General features: G+C 43.7%; 2 protein-coding genes across 2 annotated transcripts; both read right to left on the reverse strand.

The window, feature by feature from the left end:
- Positions 1-301: 301 nt before the first annotated feature.
- LOC107395686 (glutathione S-transferase A) lies at positions 302-2914 on the reverse strand. The gene is made up of 6 exons (XM_054734814.2): positions 2393-2914; positions 2250-2315; positions 1976-2081; positions 1348-1463; positions 654-742; positions 302-574 (listed from the first exon to the last, which is right to left on the reverse strand). Exons 1-6 carry the CDS (start codon positions 2558-2560, stop codon positions 445-447), a joined length of 675 nt encoding a protein of 224 aa, XP_054590789.2. The 5' UTR covers positions 2561-2914; the 3' UTR covers positions 302-444.
- Positions 2915-12933: 10019 nt separating this feature from the next.
- LOC107395684 (oocyte zinc finger protein XlCOF22) lies at positions 12934-26919 on the reverse strand. Its single transcript, XM_015975115.3, has 3 exons — positions 26590-26919; positions 18870-19232; positions 12934-14618 (listed from the first exon to the last, which is right to left on the reverse strand). Exons 1-3 carry the CDS (start codon positions 26759-26761, stop codon positions 13426-13428), a joined length of 1728 nt encoding a protein of 575 aa, XP_015830601.3. The 5' UTR covers positions 26762-26919; the 3' UTR covers positions 12934-13425.
- Positions 26920-27965: the final 1046 nt, after the last annotated feature.

Raw genomic sequence — 27965 nt, forward strand, 5'->3', positions numbered from 1 at the left:
CTGCTCGGGTCATACCGAAGACTTTAAAAATGGAACCCAGTGCCTCCCTGCTTGACACCCAACTTTAAGGGGTTGGACTGGGGGGTGGGGGGGTTAAACCACTAAATTGTTCCCGAGCACAGCCACTGCTGCAGCTCACCGCTCCCCACAGGGCTGGGTCACATGCTGAGATGCGTGATGACTAATGGGACTTTAACCTTAGATGGCACCAAAGAAGAGCCCAAAACATGACTCATTATTGGTGAAAAATGTATATTATTGCATTTGAGGGGATGAAATGTAAACTTATATGAGACACATGAACATGTAATTAAATTTTATTATCGTTTTGTTCACAGCATAAAACCGTACCTGTAATTAACACAGCTGCCGCAAAAGCGTGCTTTATTAACTTCTACAGCGTGCAGCCGAAGGCGCGGGTTCATATCGAACAGGTTTAACAGCTCAGAAGTCTTTCAGCACCAGCATTCCTGGTGTGTCCTTCCAGCTGGGAGGCCAGGAAGCCTTGATGCTGGGTCGGTTCTTCAGAAGTTCATGATAAGCTGCAAGCTTAGGGAAGTGCTCCTCGTTTAACCTGCAGAAAACACAGAATTGTTGTTGGTTTTTATTTTGTCCTTTATTTTAAAGAAGTGGTTCGTTTAATCTAGACTTACCCAAAGCGGAAGAGAAAAGCAATCACAGGAAAAACGATTACGTCGGCCATTGAAAAGGTCTTTCCTGCGAGGAAATCTCCTGATGAGTTCTACAAAACAGAGTAAATGGATGAACCAGAGGTTCAGAAAGCTTCACCAGTTTTATCTACGTTGTTGGATCGGTGGCTAAGATGTTTTCCTAAAAGGCAAACGAGGAAATAAGCCAAGTTTCCGTCTCAGAGGCTGATGTAAAGACCGACACGGTCAGGTAATCCCAGCAATCAGAGCAGATTACAAACAAGCTGAGCTCAGATTGAAGGTGAAACGTTGTTTCAGAGCAGTGAGGCAGAAAACTCTGCATCCAGTTAAACACATGACTAAAACCACATCCTGTTCGGTTTTAACGTTTGGGAGGAAGTTAAATATAAATGAAGAGTTGGTCTAAATGTAATTCTGCACAGATTAACCTGGAAATCAGAATCTGGTGCAAAAGTTCATTAATGTCACTAATTCAGCTTAAGAAGGTGAAACTAATAAAGGAGACGGACAGAGCCAGACGTTTCAGCCTGGATCTGTTAGGACTGTGATGACATGTACAGGGTTCCTGAGCCTTTAGATGGTCTCTCAGTCGGAGCTGGATCCCTGACATTAATGGACGTGTGTCGTATGAGCCGAGTGTAAAAACTGCTGCAGACAGAAGCATCAGCGGTCCCACCTGCATGTATCCCTCCCACAGTTTGATCTCGTTCTTCAGATCTTCTCCGTTCCTCTTTCTGGCAGAATCGTGCCTCTCGTTCTCCGGGACGAAGCGCTCGTAGAAGAGAGATTGTGCTGCGAAACAAGCGGACGTTAAAACAAACACCCACTCCCACTAATCACTCTCATTTCCTGCAGCGGCAGCAGACGGGACCAGTTGGGATGAGCGGCCACGTCGGTTAGAAAACTTCCTTCAACCTCTCGCTGCCGTGCTGTAACCAGTGAGATCATGTGATCTCTGTGGGATTAACTCGTGACCCGCTAACATTCCACCCCCCATCTGGACCCCAAAGGTTTAATGCCCCGAGTCTAGCCTAAGCGTGCGAGTGCACACTCGTTGCTTGTGCGTGTCATGTGTCTCTGAAACAGTTGGGTTCTCACGGGGATGGGTGCAGCTGCCCCCCCCCCCCCCCCCATCAGGAGACTGTCTGATGTTGCTAAGAGCTAGTCATCCCTCCGAGTCTGACATGAACAAGTCGTTGCTCAGACAGGATCAGGCAGCTTCTCCGAGTCCCTTCAGGTCGCAGCGGTCAGCTGAAGTGGTGTGTGTGCTGGTCATGGAGGCGTGGTTGTCGGGGCACACACACCTGTTTTCTGGAAGAGTGTGAGACCCTCAAACATGCGCTGGTACGTCAGGGCCATCTCAGCCGGGCTGTCAGGGATCAGCTTCGTTCCCTGGGACTTGAACTGGTTCTGTTGTTGTTGACATGAAAAGAGCGACGGTTACGAGCGGCTCAGGTTTCCTGTTCTACTCACCAGGGCGTCGGGTGTCTGCCTCTGCTAAAGCACAAGCACACCTCCCACTTCTGTTGGCAGAACCGGTAAAACTTTAACCAGGTCCGAGGTTCGGCCCCTTCTCACCTCCAGGTACAGGCAAGCAGCATAGGACTCGTTCACGATGATGTTTCCATGTTTGAAGGCAGGCAGCTTTCAAATAAAAACAAAGAATTACAGATTTTTAAAGGTTTTCCAAAACGCAGCGGCTGTTTCTGAACGGAACCTACCTGACCCCTTGGGTTAACGTCCATGACTTCCTTGGATTTGTGCTCCCCCTTGTCAAAGGAGAGCAGCTTGCTGTTGTACCCCTGCAGGTTCTTCTCCTCCAGAGCGATCATCACCCTCCAGCAGGGAGGAGAGCCAGAGCCCCACATGAGAGTCATGTCCTTGGCCATGGTTTCAGATCGAGCAGCCACTCGCAGCAGACGCAGGAGGAGTTAGCGATGGGGGAGGTGGTGAGGAGTGAGTCTGGAAGGCTGCACACCTCCTCTTTTATAGAGCTCACCCTCCACGACTGGATTGGTGGAACAAAGTCCCAGCCCAGGTTGTTGTCCCAAAGATCACTGACTGATGGCTGGTGAGAGGGTCTACTCTGCTGCCAGGCTGGTTAAACTAACCCTGAGCCTAACCACTGGTCAGCAGTGGTTTGAGTCCAGCTGCTGGTGTTGGACATCATCAGTGACGAGGAGGAGGAGCTTCTCTCGACTCGTGCTGCAGCTCTATCAGGTGAACTGAGGGGAAAAGGCAGACGAGTGTCCAGAGCTCACACTCTTCACCTGTGTCTGCCTTATTAATAGAGACAAAGCATCCATGCTGTCAACACAGCTGTAATCCTTTCAAAATAAGGGCTGGGAGTGACATTGTTTGTATTTTTATGTGGGGGAAAAGTCATTTAAGCATCAGGAGAAAGTGGTTTTACAGAAGAAAAGTCACACGAAGCTCTTCATCCAAGCTAGAAGTGACAAAGTTGTAATCTCCTTCATTCAGACCTGCAGCAATGCCAGGACTGCATTCTCACAGTGACTCAGCACTTTTCATTCTAGCCTGTGCAGACAGAGAATGAGAAGAACTCACTCCCACTGATACGATGTAAACAGAACCACTTTAACCAACATCTCACTGGATTTATGTTGCAAAGAAACGTTCGAGCTGCTTTAAATGGACCAAAATGATCTCCGTTGTTCTCAGCTGGAAGTTCCTCTGTGGTATTTTCTCTGGGCCGTTAGAACAATCACCAGTGATGCCGGTAAAAAACACCAAATGCATTTTATCCAACACTCAGTGCAGAGTTGGTGTTAAAATGAGTGAGAAACAGGTTCCATGGTTTCTCTGCGGTAACGCTTTTTAAACCCGCCCACATTTAATTCCTTCTCCAGTTCTTTGTCTGATGACACAAAACCTACAATCTAAAAGTGGTCGTCTTCTGCGTGATCTCCTCCTCCTCGTCACTGGGACACGTGAACTGTATCTATGTCTACGTCACTATGCAGGCTGAGTCTCACAGGCCCGCTGAGGATTTGCAACAAAAACATTTTTTTCTTTGGTCCCACGACACGTTTGTGCCCGTCCTTCTGCAGCGAACGCCTTCATACATGACAAATGATTTAATCTTCTGTAGGTTCACCTGCATGTTTTATTTACCCATCTCTCTATGTAAAAATGTTGGTCCTAATATTGAACCTTGTGGTCCTCCGTGGGTTATATACTCCTTGTTATAATCAATCAATCAATTAATCAATCAGCTTTATTGCCACTTCCACCACATGTACAGCGCATACATATAGCGAATCAAATTTTCAATTTCTCTTCGACCCTTAGTGCTAAATATTTGCATTTAAAAGCATTAAAACCTTTTAAAAGCAAAACACAGTTTAAGTTAATTGTCCTTTAATGATGCAAAGTCATAAAGCCGATTGGAAGTGTACTGGTTGATGTTTTAGGTGGAGTAGAAATGATAAACGTTGGGAAGTGTTAAGAAAATGTGTAAATAACGTCATTACAATTTTATTAACTTTATAATTCTTTGAAGTTTCATCATTAATATGTAAGATCTAAATGGTGGAATTAAGAGCCTGTTTTAGACCACTTCACAAACAGAATATTAGACCAAAATGGAACGTTCCAACATTTAAGTGAGTAACTCGTTAAAGGAGAGGTATTTTTACGCCTCCTTTATTGTTTTATTGTGGAGGGTGCAATGGTTTGACCTGTTGGCAGCTGCCCATGTGTGTGTTATTAAAGCAAAAGAAGGTCTGTCTCGGCTAAAAGAAGATTGTTGAGCAACAACGGGTAAGCATGCAGGGTTATCTGTAGCTAGTTGATCCTGTCCTGGACTGTTTGAGTGTTTGTAGAAGCAAGATTGTGCTATTCCTGCGATCTGACCCCTCGGATGATTGAGTCACTGCTTTTAGGAAATAAAACACCGCACTGAGAAGTCAGAGATCTTATACTTGGGGTCCACCCTTTGTGTAACAGCTCTCCTCATGAGCCAAAAACTTAATTCATGTGTCTGCCTGAATTTGTCAATTTTCTCTATAACTTTCTAAAAGTCTTTAATTTTCAGTAAATCCAATTTAAGCCTTGTAATGATTTAAATGACATGTTATTTAATAAGCCACAAGGCGTGTGATTCCATAGTAAATGTGAAATCCACCTTATGGATCTGTGAGGTTATTTTAAACCAGAAGATTGGAACTTTTTAATGCAGGGATTAGATAACAGCTTCGTGTTCACTCAGAGACAACAGAAGAGAGAGAGTCTAGTTTAAAAGTTTTAAAATTTTATTACTAAACAAATTAAACTAGACTAACTTTAAACTCTAAATGTATGGTGTAACTAAGGTGGATGAGACGGAGAATGGTGGAATGTTGCTCAGAACCAGCAAATCCGAAGAAGCGATTAGTTCTGATGGGAACCGAAGACGATGTCTTTTCGTTAAGCTTTGGTTAGGAGGTTCATAAACACATGAGACACCATTTGTCCGTCTACATACCCTGAGCAGAAGTTCCCGTCTAGATCAGGAGGTGTAAAGGTCCAGCTTGACCTTATGGAGCAGGAGCCGGTAGAAACAGCCATGGCAGCCGACCACCCGTCTTGAGATACATCTGGGTCACGACAATTTGTTGGCATCTGGTGAGACCCGAGCCTGGGTCTTGATGGTTCAGCTTTTATTCTGAAAGGAACCGTTGCAGCAGTTGGAACAGCGACCAATTTTCCAGCTTGTCGTTGGTTCTTTTGGTTGAAGAGGAAAGTTACGGATTGGCCACTCCGGCACTTTCTCTGGAACGCGTTGAACTGGCGTTAGAGATAACGTGGGCATAGTTTTATACTTCTGATGTTTTGGTTTATGGTCGAATGAAAAGTTGACAGATTTTACCAAACACCATCAAAACCACGCCTCCATCAGATCTGGCAGACTCTGATTGGATCAGTGAAAGTGATGTGTCATGTCTTTTAACGCTACGTGAGATCAGTCCTGTTGGAACATTTAAAGTAGTGGTGTGCATCTCTACCTGCCTCACGATTCGATTTGAGTCTGAAATGCATCACGATTCTTCACACAAAATTTTTCTTTACTTAATAAAAGCAGTAGAATAGTTTTTAATTTATTTTTTATTTCGATATCCCTGAAAAACAGAACATACATCTATTCGCTATAGTGAGCAACAATTTTTTAAGTGTGCTGCCTATAATTACTTAAATAATATAATAAATAATGTTTTCTGTAGAGCAGCTTTAAGATAGAATACTGCTGAACTTAAAAATAGTAAACAAATACTGTGCAGAGAGCTGCTTTAACCAATCACAACAGGTGACAGCAGCCGGTACCGGTCGCTCGTGTACGTCAAAGTTATCATTCATAAGACGATAATCAATAAAACGATTTATATAAAGTGGATCCAGAAGTTGTAGCCCATCTCTGCCTACAATATTTAGATATTTTTCACCCTGTTGGTGGTTTTACTGAGCAGGTGCCACTTTTGTCACACGTTCCTTTCTAAAACATGTTTAGACTGTTCAGAATACAAATCCAGGCTCTGTCACGTTTGATTGTTGTAATTAAACTCTGTAGGTGGGGAAGGTCAGAAAAGGATCCGATCAATTTGTTTTTCCCTCATTTACAGCGACGGAGATAACGGCGCAGTGCGCCTGGCTCTGGTGTTAATCACGTTAAATTATATCTATTTGCAACAATTTTCACAAGAAAACAAAACCGTTAAAAGCAGGGCTTGTGTTGACCGGACAGTTCCCGTATTTGACCGTTTATTTTGACGGAGAAAGAATTACCCCGACGCATGCAGACGAACTGACAATTTATTCGTTAAGCACATCGCAGATGTAGCTAAATCACTCAAGAAAAGATTCCTATCTGAACATCTGAGCTGGACACGGCTTAGACAGCTCGCTGTCAGCGCGTACGTACGGTCCACAGCGAGCTGAAGATGTGGAGAGGGGCGTCGCAGAACCAGAGCGCATGCGGGAAGATTCCTCCGACTGAAGCGAGCGTTTTCCAAACCCGGTCTCTCAGAAAGACTTGTCACTTAGAAAATGTTCCCTGATTATGAAACTTTGGCTGAATTGTGCTTGTTCCTGTCTCCAATGTGGCGACGCATCCACGAGCCGTCTGAGGAGAATCCCAGAATCTCACATCCTCTTCAGCCCAGAATACGCACAAGCGTGACGCGTCAACCCGGTCTCACAGTAAGAGTGGGTTGGACCTGTTCAGGTTTACGCAGCCAATCTTTACATTTAGAATTGGCACACAGATGTAAAATTAATGCAGTAAAATATAAAGCTTTTTTTAAAATATCCATTCATTATTTTACAAGCACAGAGAGCCGCATCAGATGGATGGAAGAGCCGCATGCGCTCCAGAGCCGCGGGTTGCCGACCCCTGCACTAGGGCAACGCAATGCACATGTCATTGCAACTCTGCCCCTGGAAGTAGTTGTAAAACCTCAAAACTTGATTTTGCTCACACGTCCAGAATATAGACATAGTGAGAATCTCATTATCTCACGTTGCTGCATCGATGCAGAATCATGCACGGCTGAATCGCGATGCATCTTAGAATCGATCATTTTTCCCACCTCTAGTGCAGAGTAGGAAGCATGACTCATAATGCAAACTGCTTTTTTTAAGTAGGAAATTGCTTGATAGTTGTTTCCCATATTTCCACCCCTTTTGTCGAATGTGGAAAAACAAGGAATAATATAAATTCAGGAATTTTATATCTAAGGCAAATCTCATTCTACTCATTAATCTAATGTTTGCGATGATTTTAAATTTATGTCATTTATATGCTGCTTCCAGCAAACATTTCCCATTTTTTATATTTGAAAAAAAAAATTTGTTGTTCTTTTGAAGCGCTTTGTGATTTTTATCTTGAGAGGGGTAATAAAAAAGTTTGTTTCTTCTTCAAAATTTATCATTGATGGTGATTCCTAAGAACCTGTTGGTATGTGCTTGTTCCTGTTCTTTACCATCTACAGTAATAATTTGATTATTAATTACCCTTTTTCCAAATACAATGTATTTTGTTTTTGTCAGATTCATCAAACGTTTGCTCCGATCAAACCATCGTTATGGAACTATAGAAGCTCTTTATTGAGAATGGTTATTAACTTATTTAGGTCATAATCAGATAAATAAAGGCTGGTATCATCAACATACAACAAGTAATTCACTTTATCTAGAGCCGTGCATAAATCATTATTGTAAATGAAAAATAATTTTGGTCCTTATACTGAACCTTGTGGTATTCCATAGTGTATAAATTCTTTATTGGAGTTGACATCATTCATATTCACATTCTGATTTTTACTACAATAACTTTCCAGCCAGATGAGCGCAATGCCACAAATACCATAAATTTAAAATTTTTGTAAAAGAAGTGTGTTACCTATAGTGTCAACAGCCTTACTTAAGTCAAAAAAACACCCACTGCATATTTTTTTCTGCTGTTGTGATGCATTCAAGGACCATGGCCGCTATCTATATGGATCAAAAGGATGGGAACCAAAACTTTTTTTCACTCAGCAAGCCAACTGTATGCCCGAGTACCACAGGCCAGAAAGACTCAATATGACTCTTTCTTCAGCCTGACAGCATCCCTAACTTCTGGTGTCCACCAGCGGGCTTGAGGGCTGCTGCCACGACAGGCACCAACTACCCTGCAGCCACAGCTACAGTCAGCCACCTGAACAATGGAATTACGGAACATGACCCACTCTGACTCTCGCAGATCAGATGGGACGACAAGGTTGATCATCGAGCTGTGGCCTACGGTATCCTGGTGCCAAGTGCACACATGGGGGGGGGGGGGGGGGGTTGGGTCAAGGGCCATTATTATACTTAAATGTCCAGGGAGTGCAGGACTGCTGGCAGACAAAGTGAACGGTTCTCTAAAAGGACTCGGCTTTCATTGTTCACCCTGAAGACCTGTTTAAAAGATTTGATTACTTCATGAACATCGCTACAAATGACACAAGCCTGAGTGAGATCTGCCATGCGCTGGAGTTGCGAACAGTTACCTCCAACTAGTCGAGACGTTCTCTGCGGTTTCCTGGACGCTAAACCACCAACGGCCTTCCCCGTTGCGAGTCAAGATGGGTGAGTTCATGAATGTTAAGTGACAGTGTGACTCTGTCAGGCTTCTCTGAACCGAGACTCTATCCATTTATTTTCTATCAGAAGCTAAGTTGTAGAGAACTATTTTCATGTTCAGGCTGCATGACAAACGTGACCAGTTAGATTCAGAAATAATTAAAAAATGTTTTTTAACAGACATGTACTGCATTTTTACAACAAGAAACATTTGTTTGTAATCATAACTGTACACAGTAATGTAACATTTAAAGAGCAAGTCACTCCAAATCAACATTTTTTTGTTGATAAACTATATAAATGAGTGTCTGATCGTGTTGCAGACACGTGAAGTCAATAATTCGGCACTTTAGTGCATCTTAGTTAAAATTAAAATATTCTGCCTAAAACTGTCAGCGATGCACCGTCCTCAGGCAAAAACTCTGCACTGCATTCGAATTTAAATCTGCCATCGCTATTGGCTAAGAGGTACACTATGATGTTAGATGGTACATTATGATGTCACAATGTTGTGAGTGTGTGTATTTGTTAGCAGCTCCGCCCTCTCGATCTGCTAGGCAACAGCATTTGTTGCAGTTTTCAAACAGGAAGTGGGAGTTGAGTAAGAATCTGGTAGGTGGTGACTTGCTCTTTAATATTAATCATACTCAAATACATTTTCGCAGTTACAGCCACTCCAGGGGTCACACACACACACACACACCACACGAGAACAGCTTGGTTTTCACACATTTTATTTACCTTATGCAGCCTACTCCAGCATCAGTCATTCCTTCTCCTCCTCAACCTCCAGCATGTATCCACGTACGTAAGCTGCCTGCTACTTTACGCCGTAACCGGCGGCTTTGCCATTTCAAAGACGAGCTCTGGTCCAACATGTGCTGTTGTCGGTTGCCTCAACAATTCAAGAAAACTAAAAAACATTTTAGAAAGTCAGACATGAAAATGGGTCAAGGGCCATTATTATACTTAAATGATTGTTATTAAATTAACAACCTAAAAATTGAGCTTTAAAAACTAAATGAATTATGGATGAAATAAGATAAATAAACAACATGAAATTACATGTTTGGCCTGGTTTGTTATTTTGTTTGAACCCAAAGGAAATGTGACAAAGCATGAACCAGGCTCTGCTGCTGAAAACACTAAAACCATAAACACTAAACTTCCAAGATGCTTGTTTTATATTTGTGATAATATTATAACAACAACAGCAGGAGGCAGTGGGCTGGATCAGGGTTTAATGACAGCTACCTCCCCTTCACTAACCAGCTAACTGACCCTTCACTAACCAGCTAACTGACCCTTCCTTTGGGGACATTTTGACTTTTATCATCTCCTTATATCCAGCGTGTCTCTGAGGAGAAACAAGCAAACAAGAAGAAAACATCTAACTCAAAGGTAGACTAAAGTTTTCTCCCAGTTTTAAAGTTGAATTGAACATAAACCCAGGTCACCCTGGTTCATGAAACAGAATAAAGTTCAGCAGGAACTTCTACAGGCTGACAGCTAAACTATATCATAGTTTCTCTTTGACTGCTCTGAGCTCCTTCGAGCTGCGTTCGTGGAACATTCAGCATTTAACCATAAACTATCAAATAGTTTTAAGTCTAGTCTTAAAAGTAGACGAAGTGTCTGCCTCACATACTAAAGCTGGGAGCTGGTTCCACAGCAGAAGAGCCTGATAAAATCCTAGTTTTAGATATTCTAGGAGCCTGACAGCCATGTGTTTTGGACTGAGGGAGGAGGCCGGAGTACCCACGTGTGCACATGCAGAAAGACCCCAGGCCAGGTTTGAACCCAGGACCGTCTCGCTGCAAGGCAACAACTTTAAGCACTCTTTGGTGTGTTCTTGCTGTGGTCAATTTCTAATTCTATTTTGGGTTCTTTTTAAAACACAAGAAGGTTTTTCTTTACCTGCTAACGTTTCGTTTGCGGCTGCAAAACATCCTCAGAGCTGACGTTGATGGTGGCGTCACTTCCTTCTCCGTTTCTCCGCGGGCAGCAGAGGAAGTTGTCGCCCTCTGCTGCCCGCTCTCCCCTCTAGCTTTAAGCACTGCCCCACTGTGCAGCCACAATTGGAAGCATATTTTATGAAAATAATTAGTCAAAGCACTGAGCCCTGTGGTACTCCACAAGTAACCCCAGAGAAAGATTTCTCATTCCCATGAATAAAATGTGGGGCGACGGTGGCACAGGAGTTAAGTGCTCGCCCCGTAATCGGAAGGTTGCAGGTTCAAGTCCTTTCAGTCTGTCGCTGTCGTTGTGTCCTTGGGCAAGACACTTAACCCACCTTGCCTGCTGGTGGTGGTCGGAGGGACCGGTGGCGCCGGTGCTCGGCAGCCTCGCCTCTGTCAGTGCGCCCCAGGGCAGCTGTGGCTACATTGTAGCTCATCACCATCAGTGTGTGAATGTGTGTGTGAATGGGTGAATGACTGGTTGTGTTGTAAAGCGCCTTGGGGGGTTCCAGGACTCTAGAAGGCGCTATATCAAATACAGGCCATTTACCATTTTACCATTTAAAATGAAATGTCAGACAGAGACATCAGCCTAGCACTCTTCAAGCCTTTCTAAGAGAATATTGTGATCAACTGTGTAAATATCAGCACTGAGGTCCAACAAGACCAGAACAGAAACAAGATCCTTGTCTGACGCCGGGAAATAAAAGTTATCGTTGTTGAAATGTCTGACTCTTATCAAGATGATTTCCCCCATGTCAATAAATTTGATGCTTTAAAATCTGACTGAAATTCCTTGAACAGATCATTAGTTTTTAAATGCTTAATATACTTGATTAGCCACTGTTTTTGCATGGACTATAGAAAAGAATGGAAGATTAGATAAGTGTCATCTGGATCGAGAGGTTTCTTAAGTAGAATTTCATTTACAGCAACCTTAAAATCCCTTAGGTGATCTGAATTGCATCATGTATAAATATTACAATATTGTAAGTTATTTGCAGGGTTTCCCTTACATAGGCGTAGCCGTGGCGGCCCGCCACGCCTACAAGATCCCAAGTTTTTTTTTTTGGGCGCTGTTTCCCGAAGAAGCAGCGGGAACTACTATGTTGTCGCTTGTGATCACAACCGGCAGGCAGCAAGGAGGAGTAGACAGAGCAAGGTGAAGTTACAGCATAAGTTACGGAGTTTAAAATTAGAAAGGTAGCAGTGGATATAATGCTTTCAATAGCATTAAGATAAATGAGTGTTGACGATCTTGACAGGGTTTCCTCCCCCCACCAGGCTAAGCATCACTGATTCATGTAAAATTTATTTTTTCATGTCTGACTTTAACCGCATCTAATACTGTATTACGGCGTGAGCGCAACAGCGACAACTTAAGATCGATGTGTGAGGTCGGGTGTTTTCATCTGAACCCTTAAAACCTCCAGCAGGCTACGCTGCACTATTGACGTGTTAGTGCGCGGCGCTAACAACTTAGCGACGTGACATGTCTCGGAGAAAGCGTAAAAACACGGACGCTTCTTCTGAAGCGGGAAAATAACACTTCTTCTTAAGCAGAGCACGACGTCGCCTCAGCTTGTTGACGGCCGAGCCGGACTGAGCTCGATAACATTGACCCAGCACAGCCACTGGGTCGTTGGAGCTGCCCCGTGACTGCCTGATGGAAAACCAGCGGGTTTCATCAGACTCGTAAAGTTTCTTGTTTTTTCTGGGGACCCCCTGTATTTTACCTCTCCCTCCTGCAGTCTTTCCCTATTAAAATTTAAAATGATTCTGTAAACTCCGTGTATCAATAGAAACAATCTCTGCTTCTGCCAGCTGCAGTAAATGTAGTCTCCAAATAATAAATAAGAGGTGCATTCATCTGTGGATCTCCTTTGATCCGCATGAGTGATATTTTCAGCACCAGAACAGTGAAGCAAAGAAACAGATTTCTGAGTTTGTTAGTAATTTTATTTATTAGGTGCATCTAACCTGTTCTATTTTTTCTCTGAAATGAGATCAAATCAGTGCTTCTATGGGTTGTCTCCTCTCTGCACTAGAAAATTTTGCTTTATTTAGAGACGTGTCATAATTTCTCCCCAAGTCCCCCCCCCCCCCCCCCCCCCCCCCCGGCCGGCCCCACTGCCACAGCTGGAAAAATTCCTAGGGGAATCACTGATTTGTTTAAAAAGGTGTAGGCAGGAAACTCAACCAACCTTTTCCATTTCAAGTGCTTTATTTATTTTTCTTGTGTTTTGAATGTAAGCCAGAAAGTACCAAAGAATATGAGCAGACATTAACAACCTTGTGTTAATATTTTTTGGTGGGGCCACTCTCTTGCTCCGGCCATGCACAAGAAGCTGCTGCCTGGAGCGCACGAACAATCAGCTTTCCCCCTTTCCACTCAGAAGTTCTGGAACACTGAGACTCCATATAAATACACCATTCTTGATGGAAACTGTATCTTGTTTTAGGCTGCCCCTAAGCTGAGGGCTTCTAGGGGAGCCCATTAACCCCTCGAGGGAGCCAGATTTCCCTTAGCTCCCCCATAATTTGAATCCTGACCCATCCCTCTACGGACAATAGTCCGACGGGGCCAGCGGGCAGTCATATAATCACCAAACATTCTAAAAGTACTTTTAAAATCAGGATCATCAACCCCCCCGGAACCTTTACTCAAACCGCACATCAAACATGAGAAAAACTTCTCATTTGTGTTGAGTTTTCAAGTGCTTTGTCAGAGAAGAGCTCTGTGAGAAACATTTGCCACAGATTCCACATGGATATGGCTTCTCACCTGTGTGACTTCTCACGTGACTAGTCATATTACCGCTGTCAGTAAAACGTTTCCCACAAATCTTACATTCATGTGGTTTCTCACCTGTGTGAGTTCTCATGTGACTAGCCAAGTTACTACTGAAAGTAAAACTTTTACCACAAGTTTTACATGGATATGGTTTCTCACCTGTGTGAGTTCTGGTGTGCTCGGTCAACTGATCACTCCTAGAGAAACACTTACCACAGATTTCACATAGATAAGGTTTTTCACCTGTGTGAGTTCTCATATGTTTGGTCAGACGATCTCCACAAGAGAAACGTTTACCACAGATTTCACATCGATATGGTTTCTCACCTGTGTGGCTTCTCATGTGTTTAGTCAATTTACCGCTGCCAGTAAAACATTTACCACATATTTTACATGGATATGATTTCTCACCCGTGTGAGTTCTCATGTGATCGGTCAAGTGATCACTCCTAGAGAAACATTTACCACAAAATTCACATGGGTAGGGTTTTTCACCCGTGTGAGTTCTTGAGTGTTTAGTCAAGGAGCCACGGTCTGTAAAACCTTTACCACAAGCTTCACATGCAAATGGTTTCTCACCTGTGTGAGTCCTCAAGTGAAGAGTCAAATGACCTTTGTAGCTGAAGGATTTTCCACATAGTTTACATGAAAATGATCTATCTCTGCGAGCCCTTTTGTGCATTATTAGTTCCTGACTGTCTACACTGTCTCTGTGATCTTTGGTTTGTTGACTTATTTTATTTTGTGTCAGTTCTTCGTTGCTTTTTGATTCTGAGTTTTCATTCCTGCATCTATCCTGATCTTGGTTCTCATCTTCAGTAGAACTCTGACACAAGGGTTGGTTCCTATCTGGCTCTGGTTTACAGCAGTTTGTTTCTTCAAGTGGATAATTCGCCATGAAGGTCACATTTTCCTGCATCAGAATGAACGGCCCTTCCTGCTGATGGATACGGAGTTCCTGCGGTTCCTTTTTGATCAGTGGAGGTTCTGGTTCCTTCATGTCCGAACTGAAGGTGCCCTCCTGGTCAGAGAGCTGCTGGTCAGTCAGAACCTCCACTTTTTCCCAGACGTGATGCTGTGCAAGTTCTGGACAGGCTGAAAGACAAAAAAAAGTTAATTAATAGAACAATTTAAAACATCACATTTTATTTTAATCATCTGATGAACGTACATCCCTAGTTAATATGTCATAGTAATGCAAGTACACCCTTTAAAATGCAACAATTAAACCATTATTTAACATTGAAATGCCCACCACAACTTCTAAATAAAAAAATAAAATGAGATAAAAAAAGGACTTTCACTCCCTGTAAGAAAATATTTCACCAAAAACAATAAAATAGACTCTGTCTCTCCAAAAAAGTAAATACAATGGCCTATCCAGTCATTGCAAGCAAGCAGTATTTTTTGTGTTGGAGTAAGACCATACCAACGGATGCCCATTAGGGTCAAAAAGCCCTGGAGAGTGCAAACTTCTGCTAAATAACAAGCACATCAGACTTCCTTTCATCACTGGCAACAAGTGAAGAGGTAAATGTGTAAAACAACAACATTTAAGAATGGAGAACAGTTTGTAACCATTTGTTTCAAATCAGTAAATGCATTTTGTCCTCATGGGCTCCCATAACAGGAAACATGGCATCCAATATGGCATTGCCCAGAAACGTAGACCTGCTCTCATGTATTGTAGACCCGATGTTTATGGTTCTATGTTACGAAGCTGCCAATATTTTTCAACAACTGGGCATCATTTATTTCATTTTCAACAACATTTTGATGGATATTTCTAGAAATTATTGGTAAAAACAACACATTGTCGGTTTAATGTTATGCTTGATGTGATTGATACAACAAATCATGATCAAAGAGCTATGATCTGAAGTCAAAATACGGCTACTGGAGCTGATGGTCACCAATGAATGCACACATGAACACATTTCTTGCAGGTTCTGTAATGATGCATGTTCTATTTTAAGATGATGCAGTAGATGACTAATAATAAACTCCCACACTGCTACTGACAATTCCACAGTGCTGATACTTTATCACAAATTACTCAGCCTTGCAAAGCCTGGTTAACAACTACAGACTTAACCCAGCAAATATTTGAACGTTAATCAACGTTGAAAAGACGTCGGGCCGACACGTCCCGTCATGGTTGAAAAATAGTTCCAAAATGAAAGTTGAACCGACGTCTTTTTTGGGCGTGAATTATACGTAATAATTATACATGCAACTACAAATCTGAGTGGATTTTTAGGAAATGTTATGTTAATTATTTTTAAAAATTTGGGCCGTCCTACCGTGACCATTTTTGACCGTGGATACCACGTCGCCGCCGGACCAATGATTTGTAGGGTCCTAACGCGACTATTTTTGGCCGTGGACACGACGTTGCCATCGGACCAATATTTGCTGGGATGCTATGTTGAACTACACGTAACTAATTGTCAAAATAACAATTACACATATAACTGTAGGCATATACAAATGTATCTGAATGGATTTTTAAGACATGTTCCGTTATTTTTTTTTTTACAAATTCGGGCCGTCCTACTGCAACCATTTTTGGACGTGGACACCACGTCGGCGTCGGACCAGTGTTTGTTGGGAATATGCATAAAAAACAAACATACAACCCATAACTCCCCTTCAGTTGAGGTGGAGAAAAACAAATAGACCAAAATAATATTCATGTGTGTCTGTACACATCCGGTCCCCTCAAAGAAAGAGAAGAGAGAGATGTTCTGTTTTGTGCCATCAGTGTTACAGAGAAAGTCTTAAAGGCATACTAAGAAGTTTTGCTTGCTTATAGCACCTCCTAGTGTCCCTTTGGAGCAGTTTATTCTAAGTTATTTAAATCTTGGAGCCTGGCAGAACATGGTGCAGCAAACTGAAGCGAGACTTGCAACAGGTCAGTGTGCCGTGACGCTGCTTGTGCCTGACTCCTAATTTGTCTAGTAAAATAAAGAAATGCCAGTGTAATTATTTAGTTCAACGTAAGAAATATATATTTTTAACTCATTCACCGCCAGCCGTTTCCTGATCGCTAACGGCCTTCGCTGCCAGCGTTTCGCACCGTTTTTACAGTTTTTTTAAGAGTCACAGAGCGTTGCGCGCTAGCATGATGTCGATGCCAAAACAACCAAAACAAAGAGGAGACTCACCTCTTACATCAGGAAGAAGCCGTGTGTTTCGAGCGTTATCCGTTCTTTCATAATCCGTTGTCGAATTGTGATCGGCAGACGCTTTTCCGGTTCGCGCCTCACTTTTTTTACAGGAACGGCCCAAAACGATCTCCAAACACATGGATGGTCTGCTTCCTGATCATGTGATCTGTGACGTATGCGGATGAAGATCGGCTTCAGGGCTGAGGTGTTTGTTCTCTCAGCGCGGGGGCTCGTTCCAATGCTCAAACAGTAAAAAAAATGCAAATGACGACTTTAGTCGTCATTGGCAGTGAACGGTTGGATCTAAAATGACGACTTTAGTCGTCAATGGCAGTGAATGAGTTAAAAACCGTGGCCTCCAGAATGTGCTTGTAAGCACACCATCGCAAGCAGCGCTGTGCATCTGATCCCAGACTGTCCGCTGCACAAGTTCTGAGTCTGACAGACATTTCAGCTGTCATCCAACTCTCTCTTTACTTTATGTTCATCAACATGACTTAACTTTTTTCTCACTTATATGTTCTGTTTTCTTACTTTTAACAGCACCGGTAGGTTGTTTATCATTGTTGTTACCAACAGTTTCCTTGTTGAAAAACTCACCATTGCTGCCAAAATTGACCGGTGTTTATGGTTTCTACTTTACCTGTCATTTGTATTTTTACATTTGGTTTGTAATGTTTTGCTGGTTGTTTGTGGAAACTGTCAAAGGGTGTGTGCATCACAATTATTTAGGTGCAGAGAATACTTGGTACGTTCTTTTGAATAAGTTCTTTTAGTACTCAACAACTCTGGTGGAGTCGTTTTTTTCCGAGTTAGAAGCTGTTGGAGATTTTTAATGTATTACTGAGTGCGTTTACATGCAGCCAGTAACCCTTTTAAAACCCGAATATTCACAATAACCCGGTTCCGCACGGCCATGTAAACACCGCCAAAAACCCGGATATGTTCATAACCGGGTTTTTAAAAACCCGGTTACTACACCTGGGGTAACCCTTTTCTAACCCGAATGTTTGGTCGTATAAACGCATATCGGGATATCCCCATCAAAGCGTGTGTTCTGCGCATGCTCTGTTCGCAAGGAATCTTGGTCTTTTGAGTAGCGACACGTCTTGTATGCGCCAGAACACCGGAAGTAAACAACAAGTTGGGAGCAACATGGCGAGTCGCGGCCCAGCACCACACTTCTGGAGTGACGAGGAAACCTCTGTCTTCATCGGGCTGCTGGTGGGTCAATACCAGCACTAAAGCGCAAACAAACACGGCCGCTATCTCTCCCGAACTGGGAAACATGTTGTTGTTTTCACGGATACCATAACAAGAAGAACCGGAAATGACGCATATTGCGTCTTGACGTAGTCCATACGTCCTGACGCTACCCCAACGTCCGCATTTAAATCGGGTTATGCAAGTTAGGGGTAACGCTTTCTATTTATGCTTGTAAACGGGTTATTCTGATCAACTCAGAAACCCGAATGCCGACCTTAACCCGATCATAACCCGGATATTGGCTGCATGTAAACGTAGTCACTGTCTTAAATGTTCCTTTTTTAAGTAATCATATGTTAATAAGTAAGCCACAGAGGGCTTTCTCCTCTCTATTACTGTGGTATGTGACCTGATAAGCATGGGGGTTGGTGAAGTAGCCTGCCTAACAGGTATCCATGGTTACTGAGTTTCTGGCTGTCAGTCATAAATTAAGACTTCCTTTGGGAAGGGTCTGCTTGGCAACAGGGAAGCTAGCTGTAACTTGAGACTTCCATTTTAGAAGGTCCCGCCTTAGATAGAAAACCATATTATTGGTTAAGTGTGGACAGTGATGGATCGTCCTTTGTCTCTGTTTGCCTGTGTTTAAATAAAACCAGCTGAAGAGAGAGGACGCGCCAGAGGGTTGATTGGAACAGGGCCTGAAACGGTTCTGAGCCAGTCTCTATCTGCGCTGTCTCCTTACAGCGTAAAAAACCTACTGACTTCCTCTCCCGTGTGGTTCATTTTCATGGTTCATTTCAGGATATAAAAAATACCTACTGTAGCATAAGCTGGAATGCAAAATGACCTAGTTTGTCATTTTCTGCGGGCAACTCAGGGTTGCAATCCGAGGACAACTGGAAAGAAGCACAGACCCCACATTTGTCTAAAACCGTTTGTGATGTCACAATAAGGAAATACCCTTCCTCACCTGTGGACACTGGAGGAGCAGCAGCTCTGATCTCAGCCTCAGGAAACAGTGACAAAAGGAGCTGGTGTCTGTCTGGTTCTGGTCCATGGTGGTCTCTGTCCTCATCAGCAGGAGTCACAAGGGAGGTAACCGTCTCCTGCTTCAGTACAAGCTGCTCTTCATCCTGACTCATGCAGAGCTCCTCTTGTTCTAGAACCTGCAAAAGTTCTGGATCATCCTGCTCCACTTTCATCTGTGGAGGTTCTGGTCCCTCCTGTAAAGGTTCTGGTTGTTCCTGGTCCAAACTGGAGGTCCTCTCCTGGTTCCAGAGCTGCTGGTCAGTCAGAACCTCCTCATCTTTGCTGACATCATGCAGCGGGAGTTCTGGACAGACAGACCAAACAAAAAGATGAATCATGTGACAATAAGAGAGCACACTTCACTTTAATCATCTGATGCATCTGAAGATGTTTTAGAACATAATGAACTCTTAACCTGACAAACAACCACACACAGTTCTACAGTCAGACATGAGAACAGCAGGTGTGTGTGTGTGTGTGTGTGTGTGTGTGTGTGTGTGTGTGTGTGTGTGTGTGTGTGTGTGTGTGTGTGTGTGTGTGTGTGCGACTGACCCACAGCAGAACTGGACTCAGTATCCATCAGATTTATTCATTTAACAAGTCTCTGATTGTAGAACATCAGCTGAAAACGTTCACCAAGTCTTTTACCCTTATTTTATTTATTTTATATTTTGATTTTTAACGTTTCTGGTGTTTGATCACAAAAAAATGCACATACAAAACATCCAACAGAAATATTATATAATATTTTATATGTCCCAACTTTTTTACATGAATTTCCTCCTTGGCTTCAGCCCTAACAAAACATAATTTAAAAAAAAAAACACGTGTTTCTGAGATTTAACAGATTAAACCCCTTTATTGGCAGGTTTATCATCAATACCAGAATTGTGAAAATTTTTCTAATGAATACATTTTTTTGTGTTTTATATTCAGATGACCTTTAACTGCCAAAGCCTTGGAGTGTCACAAATGGGCATAAAAATATTTTTTGCTCACTTAATAGTTTTTGTGTAATTTCATGTTTTCTAACAAGTCACGTTTTTAACCTAATGTGCAAAATCAAAAAGAAGACACAATAGTTCCTCATTTAATATTTTATAACTCAATTTTTTTACATGAATTTTGTCCCTGGCTTCAGTACTCACAAATCATAATAAAATATTTGTGCATTCCCAAGTTTTAACCTTTTTACTTCCCTTCTTTATTGTCAGGTGAATAATCATAACCAGAAATGTAAACAAATCCATCCATCCATCCATTTTCACCCTCTTATCTGGAGTCGGGTCGCGGGGGCAGTAGCCTAAAGCCTGATTCATGCTTCTCCGTCTGTGTCAGTGCGGAAACATGCAACGCCATTATCCGTCCTTGCACAGGGCCCCGGCAGGCCCGCAAGTGCGTACGGAGTCGAGCCCACTTTTTTAAACATCCATCGAACGAGACGGAGAATGCAAGCTTGTGATTGGTCAGGGCACCGCTGTCGTCTACACCGCTGCCATTGCGCCCTCAAAAACATAAACAGAGCCAAGGATAACTAGCGGCAGACACGGAGAAGCTTGAAGAATACCTCGCGAAAAAACTCAAAAATATGAACGTTTAATTCCCCCGTGACTGGAGGAGTCAAAAGATGCGCAGCAAGCGTTTTATTTGTGGACGGAAATGACAGGAAACGTGGGTTTAGAGGTGGCGAGCCCATGAAGAGGTGGAGGAGAATGAGAGACAAATATGTCCGTGTTAAAAAGTCTCTTACAGTGGGGCAAAAAAGTATTTAGTCAGTCACCGATTGTGCAAGTTCTCCCACTTAAAATGATGACAGAGGTCAGTAATTTTCATCATAGGTACACTTCAACTGTGAGAGACAGAATGTGAAAAAAAATCCATGAATTCACATGGCAGGATTTTTAAAGAATTTATTTGTAAATCAGGGTGGAAAATAAGTATTTGGTCAATAACAAAAATTCAACTCAATACTTTGTAACATAACCTTTGTTGGCAATAACAGAGGTCAAATGATTACTATAGGTCTTTACAAGGTGTGCACACACAGTAGCTAGTATTTTGACCCATTAATCCATGCAGATCTTCGAGAGCAGTGATGTTTTGGGGCTGTCGCCGAGCAACACGGACTTTCAACTCCCTCCACAGATTTTCTATGGGGTTGAGGTCTGGAGACTGGCTAGGCCACTCCAGGACTTTCAAATGCTTCTTACGGAGCCACTCCTTTGTTGCCCGGGCGGTGTGTTTGGGATCATTGTCGTGTTGGAAGACCCAGCCACGTTTCATCTTCAAAGCTCTCACTGATGGAAGGAGGTTTTGGCTCAGAATCTCACGATACATGGCCCCTTTCATTCTTTCCTTAACACGGATCAGTCGTCCTGTCCCCTTAGCAGAAAAACAGCCCCAAAGCATGATGTTCCCACCCCCATGCTTCACAGTAGGTATGGTGTTCTTGGGATGCAACTCAGTATTCTTCTTCCTCCAAACACGACGAGTTGAGTTTATACCAAAAAGTTCTACCTTGGTTTCATCTGACCACATGACATTCTCCCAATCCTCTGCTGTATCATCCATGTGCTCTCTGGCAAACTTCAGACGGGCCTGGACATGCACTGGCTTCAGCAGCGGAACACGTCTGGCACTGCAGGATTTGATTCCCTGCCGTTGTAGTGTGTTACTGATGGTGACCTTTGTTACTGTGGTCCCAGCTCTCTGCAGGTCATTCACCAGGTCCCCCCCGTGTGGTTCTGGGATTCTTGCTCACCGTTCTCATGATCATTTTGACCCCACGGGATGAGATCTTGCGTGGAGCCCCAGATCGAGGGAGATTATCAGTGGTCTTGTATGTCTTCCATTTTCTGATAATTGCTCCCACAGTTGATTTTTTCACACCAACCTGCTTGCCTATTGTAGATTCACTCTTCCCAGTCTGGTGTAGGTCTACAATTCTTTTCCTGGTGTCCTTCGAAAGCTCTTTGGTCTTGGCCATAGTGGAGTTTGGAGTCTGACTGTTTGAGGCTGTGGACAGGTGTCTTTTATACAGATAATGAGTTCAAACAGGTGCCATTAATACAGGTAACGAGTGGAGGACAGAAAAGCTTCTTAAAGAAGACGTTACAGGTCTGTGAGAGCCAGAGATTTCCCTTGTTTGAAGTGACCAAATACTTATTTTCCACCCTGATTGACAAATAAATTCTTTAAAAATCCTGCCATGTGAATTCATGGATTTTTTTTTCACATTCTGTCTATCACAGTTGAAGTGTACCTATGATGTAAATGACTGACCTCTGTCATCATTTTAAGTGGGAGAACTTGCACAATCGATGGCTGACTAAATACTTTTTTGCCCCACTGTATATACAAAAAACACAATATAAACACACTATCTTGGACCGGATGCATGACAGGATACCACAGAACAGCACTACACCCTCTGTTGTCCTGCCGGGGAATTGCATTGCAACACTCCCCAGTAGATGGAGAAGTATGAGAGCAAAACGCTTCCGTCAATCCGTTCGTGTCTGTCCCTTGACCATCATCATCAAGACCATGATCTCAGATTTAGAGGAGCTGATTCTCATCCTAGCTGCTTCACACTCGGCTGCAAACCGCTCTAGCGAAAGCTGAAGATCACGTTCTGATGAAGCCAACAGGACCACGTCATCTGCAAAATGCAGAGACCTGATCCCCAGGCCCCCAAAACGGATGCCCTCAACACCTTGGCTGCGCCTAGAAATCCTGCCCATAAAGGTTATGAACAGAATCGGTGACAAAGGGCAGCCTTGGCGGAGTCCAACTCTCACTGGGAACGAGTCCAACTTACTGCCAGCAATGCGGACCAAGCTCTGACACCGGTCATACAGGGACCTAACAGCCCGTATCAGAGGGCCAGGTACCCCATACTCCCGGAGTACCCCCACAGGGCCCCCCGAGGGATGCGGTCAAACGCCTTCTCCAAATCCACAAAACACATGTAGCTTGGTTGGACAAATTCCCACGCACCCTCAAGGACCCCCTAAGGGTATAGAGCTGGTCCAGTGTTCAATGGCCAGGACAAAAACCGCATTGCTCCTCCTGAATCTGAGGTTCAACAATCCAACAGAAACTCCTCTCCAGAACCCCTGAATAGACCTTACCAGGAAGGCTCAGGAGTGTGATCCCCCTGTAGTTGGAACACACCCTGCAGTCCCCCTTTTTAAATAAGGGAACCAACACCCCGGTCTGCCAGTCCAGTGGAACTGTCCCCGATGTCCATGCGATATTCAATCAATCAAATCAAAGATAATTTCCCTCTGAGATTAATAAAGTAAGAGTTTCAGTACACACAATTCAGAGATCAGACATACATGGGCAAGACACATGACAAGAATTGGTGACTGTGGTCATTCGCAACCCTGAGTCGTGCTACCTTAATAGAGATAAGACGGTAACATGAGGATTGGTTCAGGTGGAGGGGAAAAAAGAGGCACTTCAGAGCTACTCTCCAGCAGGAGAGCAGCTTTTTTTTGGGGGGGGGGGGGGTGGATTCCGATTAGAAATAGTTTTAGGGCCAAACAGAGATAATTTCCTCTCTGTCTTACAGTCTGCTGGTCCTCACCTCTCCGAATCCCAATAGTAATGGACGTTAATCTATCCCAATCCGTCCTGATTCGTCCACTCTCTCCTTGATGACATCCATCTTTTGTGCCAATGAATGAATCTCTGCCAAAGTCCCAAGCTTACGATTCATCTCGACAATTATTTGAGTCTGTGAATTCACAGCGTGGTGCAATCCATCTCTGAGCTCCGGGATCAGGCCAATAATCCTCGACAGCTCGTTAATTTTCCGGTAAGCCAGGTAGCCTCCAAGGCCAATGAGCAGGGAACCTGACACCAACACCACGAATATCCACACATCTTCAGAGTCCTCCACAGACAGCTGAGTTAAACAAATCCACTTCCACTGTTTCCAGGAGTCCAAGATGTAACCAACTGGGTCTGTACCGGCAGGGCATCTGGGAGCCCCTAATCCCCTTCTCATCGTTGAAAAAATTTTATCAATCGCGTTGAGAGACCAGCTAACGAGATCCATTTAAATGTATATCAGTTTCCAGAAAAATGCAGAAGCAGCTGTGCACCTAGCACCCAGAGACAAACAAAGGCCTGGAGGATAAGATATGGAGGAGAGGAGGAAAAGAAGTGTCTGCACCTGCCAAGAGCAAGAAGAGAAAAAAACTTTTGCTCTGCCACATCAGCTAACACAGCCCCACAACATCCAGAGCCTTAAGGAACTCCGCGCGGGTCTCATCCACCCCTGGGGCCTTGCCACAGAGGAGCTTTTTAACCACCTCAGTGACCTCAGCACCAGAGATTTGAGAGCCCAACTCAACGTCCCCAGACTCTGCTTCCTCACTGGAAGATGTGTTGGTGGGATTGAGGAGGTCTTCTGCCCACCGATCCACAACGTTCTGAGTAGAGGTCAGCAGCACACCGTCCCCAATATAAATAGTGTTGGTAACGCACTGCTTTCCCCCCCTGAGGTGCCGGATGGTGTACCAGAATCTCCTATAAGCCGTACGGAAGTCTTGCTCCACGGTCTCACTGAACTCCTCCCACGCCCGAGTTTTTGCCTCGGCGACCACCCAAGCCGCGTTCCGCTTGGACCGCCGGTACCAGTCAGCTGCCTCTGGAGTCCCACAGGCCAAAAAGACCTGATAGGACACTTTCTTCAGCTTGACAGCATCCCTAACCAGCGGGTTCGGGGGTTGCCACCACGACAGGCACCGACGATCCTGCGACCACAGCTCCGGTCGGCCGCCTCAATAATGGAGGCACGGAACAGGGTCCATTCAGACTCAATGTCCCCCGCCTCCCCCCGGAACATTTTGGAAGTTCTGTCGGAGGTGAGAATTGAAGCTCCTTCTGACAGGAGTCTCTGCCAGACGTTCCCAGCCGACCCTTGCAATACGTTTGGGCCTGCCAGGTCTGACCGGCATCCTCCCCCACCATCTGAGCCAACTCACCACCAGGTAGTGGTCAGTTGACAGCTCCACCCCTCTCTTCACCCGAGTGTCCAAGACATGTGGCCGCAGGTCAGATGAAACAACAACAAAGTCGATCATCGAGCTGCAGCCAAACGTATCCTGGTGCCATGAGCATATATGGACACCTTTATGTTTGAACATGGTGTTCATTATGGACAATTCATGACTGGCACAGAAGTCCAATAACAAAACACCACACAAATTCAGATCAGGAGGGCCGTTCCTCCCAACCACACCTCTCCAGGTCTCACTGTCATTGCCCACCTGAGCGTTAAAGTCGCTCAGCAGAACGAGGGAGTCACCAGAAGGAGCACTCTCCAGCACCCCCTAAAAGGTCTCCAAAAAGGGTGGGTAGTCTGAACTGTAGTTTGGTGCATAAGCACAGACCACAGTCAGCACCTGTCCCCCCACATGCAGGTGGAAGGAGGCTACCCTCTCATTCACCGGGGTAAACCCCAACGTACAGGCATCAAGATGGGGGGCAACTAGTATGCCCACCCCTGCTCGGCGCCTCTCGGTGGGAGCAACTCCAGAGTGGTAGAGTGTCCAACCCCTCTCAAGGAAACTGGTTCCAGAGCCAGAGCCATGCGTTGAGGTGAGTCCAACTATATCTAGTCGGAATCTCTCAACCTCACACACCAACTCAGGCTCCTTCCCCACCAGAGAGGTGACATTCTATGTGCCAAGAGCCAGCTTCTTTAGCCGAGGATCAGACCGCCAAGGTCCAGGCCCTCGACTACCACCCGTCACACACTGCACCTGACCCCTTTGGACCCTCCCACGAGTGGTGAGCCCATAGGAACGGGAACCCACGTTTCCTCTTCGGGCTGTGCCCGGCCGGGCTCCATGGATGAAAGCCCGGCCACCAGGTGCTCGCCAACGTGCCCCACCTCTAGGCCTGGTTCCAGAGGGGGGCCCCGGTGACCCACGTCCGGGCGAGGGAACACGGTTTCCATTTATATTATATAATGTAAACAAATGAAAAAATATAAAAACATCTGTGTGTTCATGTCCAGATGAACACATTCGAGTGTCATAAATGGTCATAAAAATATGTATTTATATGTATATATGTATATATGTATATATATATATATATATATATATATATATATATATATATATATATATATATATATATTGAATGCAGCGTTAGTTATTTCCCTGGTATACATAGGGAAAAAATCTAGTGGAAAACATTAAAAACTCAAAATTGAGTCTGCAACTGTCCTGGGAACCAATACAGAATAATGCATATTCTGTGTGTGTATGCATATATGCGCTAATATTTAGGCTTACTAGGAAAAAAATGACTTAAGTCAATGGCCAAATGTCAAAATTATTCACAAAAAACAAAAATAAAACACCTGTCTGCGCAAAAACATAAATAAAAATGCACTTAGGACATAATAAGGGTTAAATGTAGTCTCTTTATAACGGATTTAGTGGAGTTGCTGAAAATGAAAAACTTCCTAAAACCCCTGAAATGTGATTGATTTATTTCTCTAAAGTGGAACAAATTTACCGGCTGATTTCAGCTCAGTTGTGTCAAAAAGCTTCAGAACGGCAGACGGACCCAAGCAGACTGTCCTGAGATTGTGTCCTCAGTAAAACCTCATGAGTCCCGCTGCTGTTTCATACCTATTCTGTGCAAGTTGATCTGTGGTTTCCAGCTGATCTCCAGCAGTCTGCGCTGACGATCGATCTCTTCCTCGTAGCGGACGATGGTTTGTTCAAACTCGGAGAATATTTCTGCAGCAGCAGCAGTTAGCCGCTCTCTGATAAACTCTCTCAGAGACTGAGCTGAAGACATTGTTGCTGCAGAGCCTCATAGGTTCACCTCACACACCCACACAACAAGCTAACGCTGCTAACGAGCAACAAGCTAACGCTGCTAACGACTTCCGGGTTATACGGCGGTTTGTGATCAGCGTAAAGGCGCCCTACCGCCACCTGCTGGACCAGAGTCGGAACAGCAACAATAAGGAAGAGCGTGGATCCGCGTACCTTTTATCTCCTTTTATTTAAAAAAAATTTAAATCTGCTTTATTATACAACAGACAGGGCAATCAATCAATATCTAAAAGTGCTGAATTGTCTTTTGCAACAAGACAATTAAACAGAAAAGAAAATAACAAAAATCATAGGAAAACTTGAGGAAAGTTATTCTTGAATGTTTCCAACAAAGAACATGTAAAACAGATTTTTCTTGAATACTTCCAGGTTCTTTTCCCATCTGCTCATGTAAGGCTTAACCTTGATGAATTAACATCTGTGTGTAAAACGTTTTCCAAGCGAAATCAAAATACCAAGAAATCTTGATTTTTGTTATTTTAAAAAAATCTACTTTTACAGCAGACCAGTTTAAAGGACTTACTGTTTTATGGTAGACAACAACAAATTGTGAACAGAAAACCAGAAATCTTTATCATCATCACATAAAAAATAAAAGTTCGACCTTTTCAATATTACTTTCATAAAAAACACACGAATTACTTGTCCAGTTAACTCTTTCCTGTAAAACGTTGTTGGATGAATAAATATTTAAACTTTTGAATGTTGCCTACTTTGCTTTATGTGGGATTGGATGGGATAAATATCTTTTCCTCATTTTTCTTTTCTCAGTTTCATTAATTCAATTCAATTCAAGTTTATTTATAAAGCGCCAAATCACAACAAGAGTCATGTCAAGGCACTTCACACAGTAAACATCCTAATACAGGTCAGTTCATTAAGCCAATCAGTAAAAAGTTTCCTATATAAGGAACCCAGCAAATTGCTGTAAAGTCACTGACTAGTGTCAGAGTCTTTACAGCAATCCTCATACTAAACAAGCATTTAGCGACAGTGGAGAGGAAAACTCCCTTTTAACAGGAAGAAACCTCCAGAGAATCCTGGCTCAGTATAAGCAGCCATCCTCCACGACTCATCCACCATGACCATCACCTCTACCACCTGAGCAGAGGCAGTTTTACCATTAGGCATAGGTAGGCGGCTGCCTGGGTCCCCCTTGTGTT

Source organism: Nothobranchius furzeri, chromosome 2, assembly GCF_043380555.1.
Source record: "Nothobranchius furzeri strain GRZ-AD chromosome 2, NfurGRZ-RIMD1, whole genome shotgun sequence".
In the NCBI taxonomy this organism is placed as follows: Eukaryota; Metazoa; Chordata; class Actinopteri; order Cyprinodontiformes; family Nothobranchiidae; genus Nothobranchius; species Nothobranchius furzeri.

What these genes read in the sequence shown, in the direction of transcription:
- LOC107395686 (XM_054734814.2), bottom strand. Translation starts at nt 2,560, where the DNA reads ATGGCCAAGGACATGACTCTCATGTGGGGCTCTGGCTCTCCTCCCTGC. An exon ending in CTGCTTGCCTGTACCTGGAG is followed by an intron (nt 2,082 to 2,249) that starts GTGAGAAGGGGC and finishes CAACAACAACAG; the next exon opens with AACCAGTTCAAGTCCCAGGG. An exon ending in TGTGGGAGGGATACATGCAG is followed by an intron (nt 743 to 1,347) that starts GTGGGACCGCTG and finishes TCTGTTTTGTAG; the next exon opens with AACTCATCAGGAGATTTCCT.
- LOC107395684 (XM_015975115.3), bottom strand. Translation starts at nt 26,761, where the DNA reads ATGTCTTCAGCTCAGTCTCTGAGAGAGTTTATCAGAGAGCGGCTAACT. An exon ending in GATCAACTTGCACAGAATAG is followed by an intron (nt 19,233 to 26,589) that starts GTATGAAACAGC and finishes CTGTCTGTCCAG; the next exon opens with AACTCCCGCTGCATGATGTC. An exon ending in TGCTCCTCCAGTGTCCACAG is followed by an intron (nt 14,619 to 18,869) that starts GTGAGGAAGGGT and finishes TTTGTCTTTCAG; the next exon opens with CCTGTCCAGAACTTGCACAG.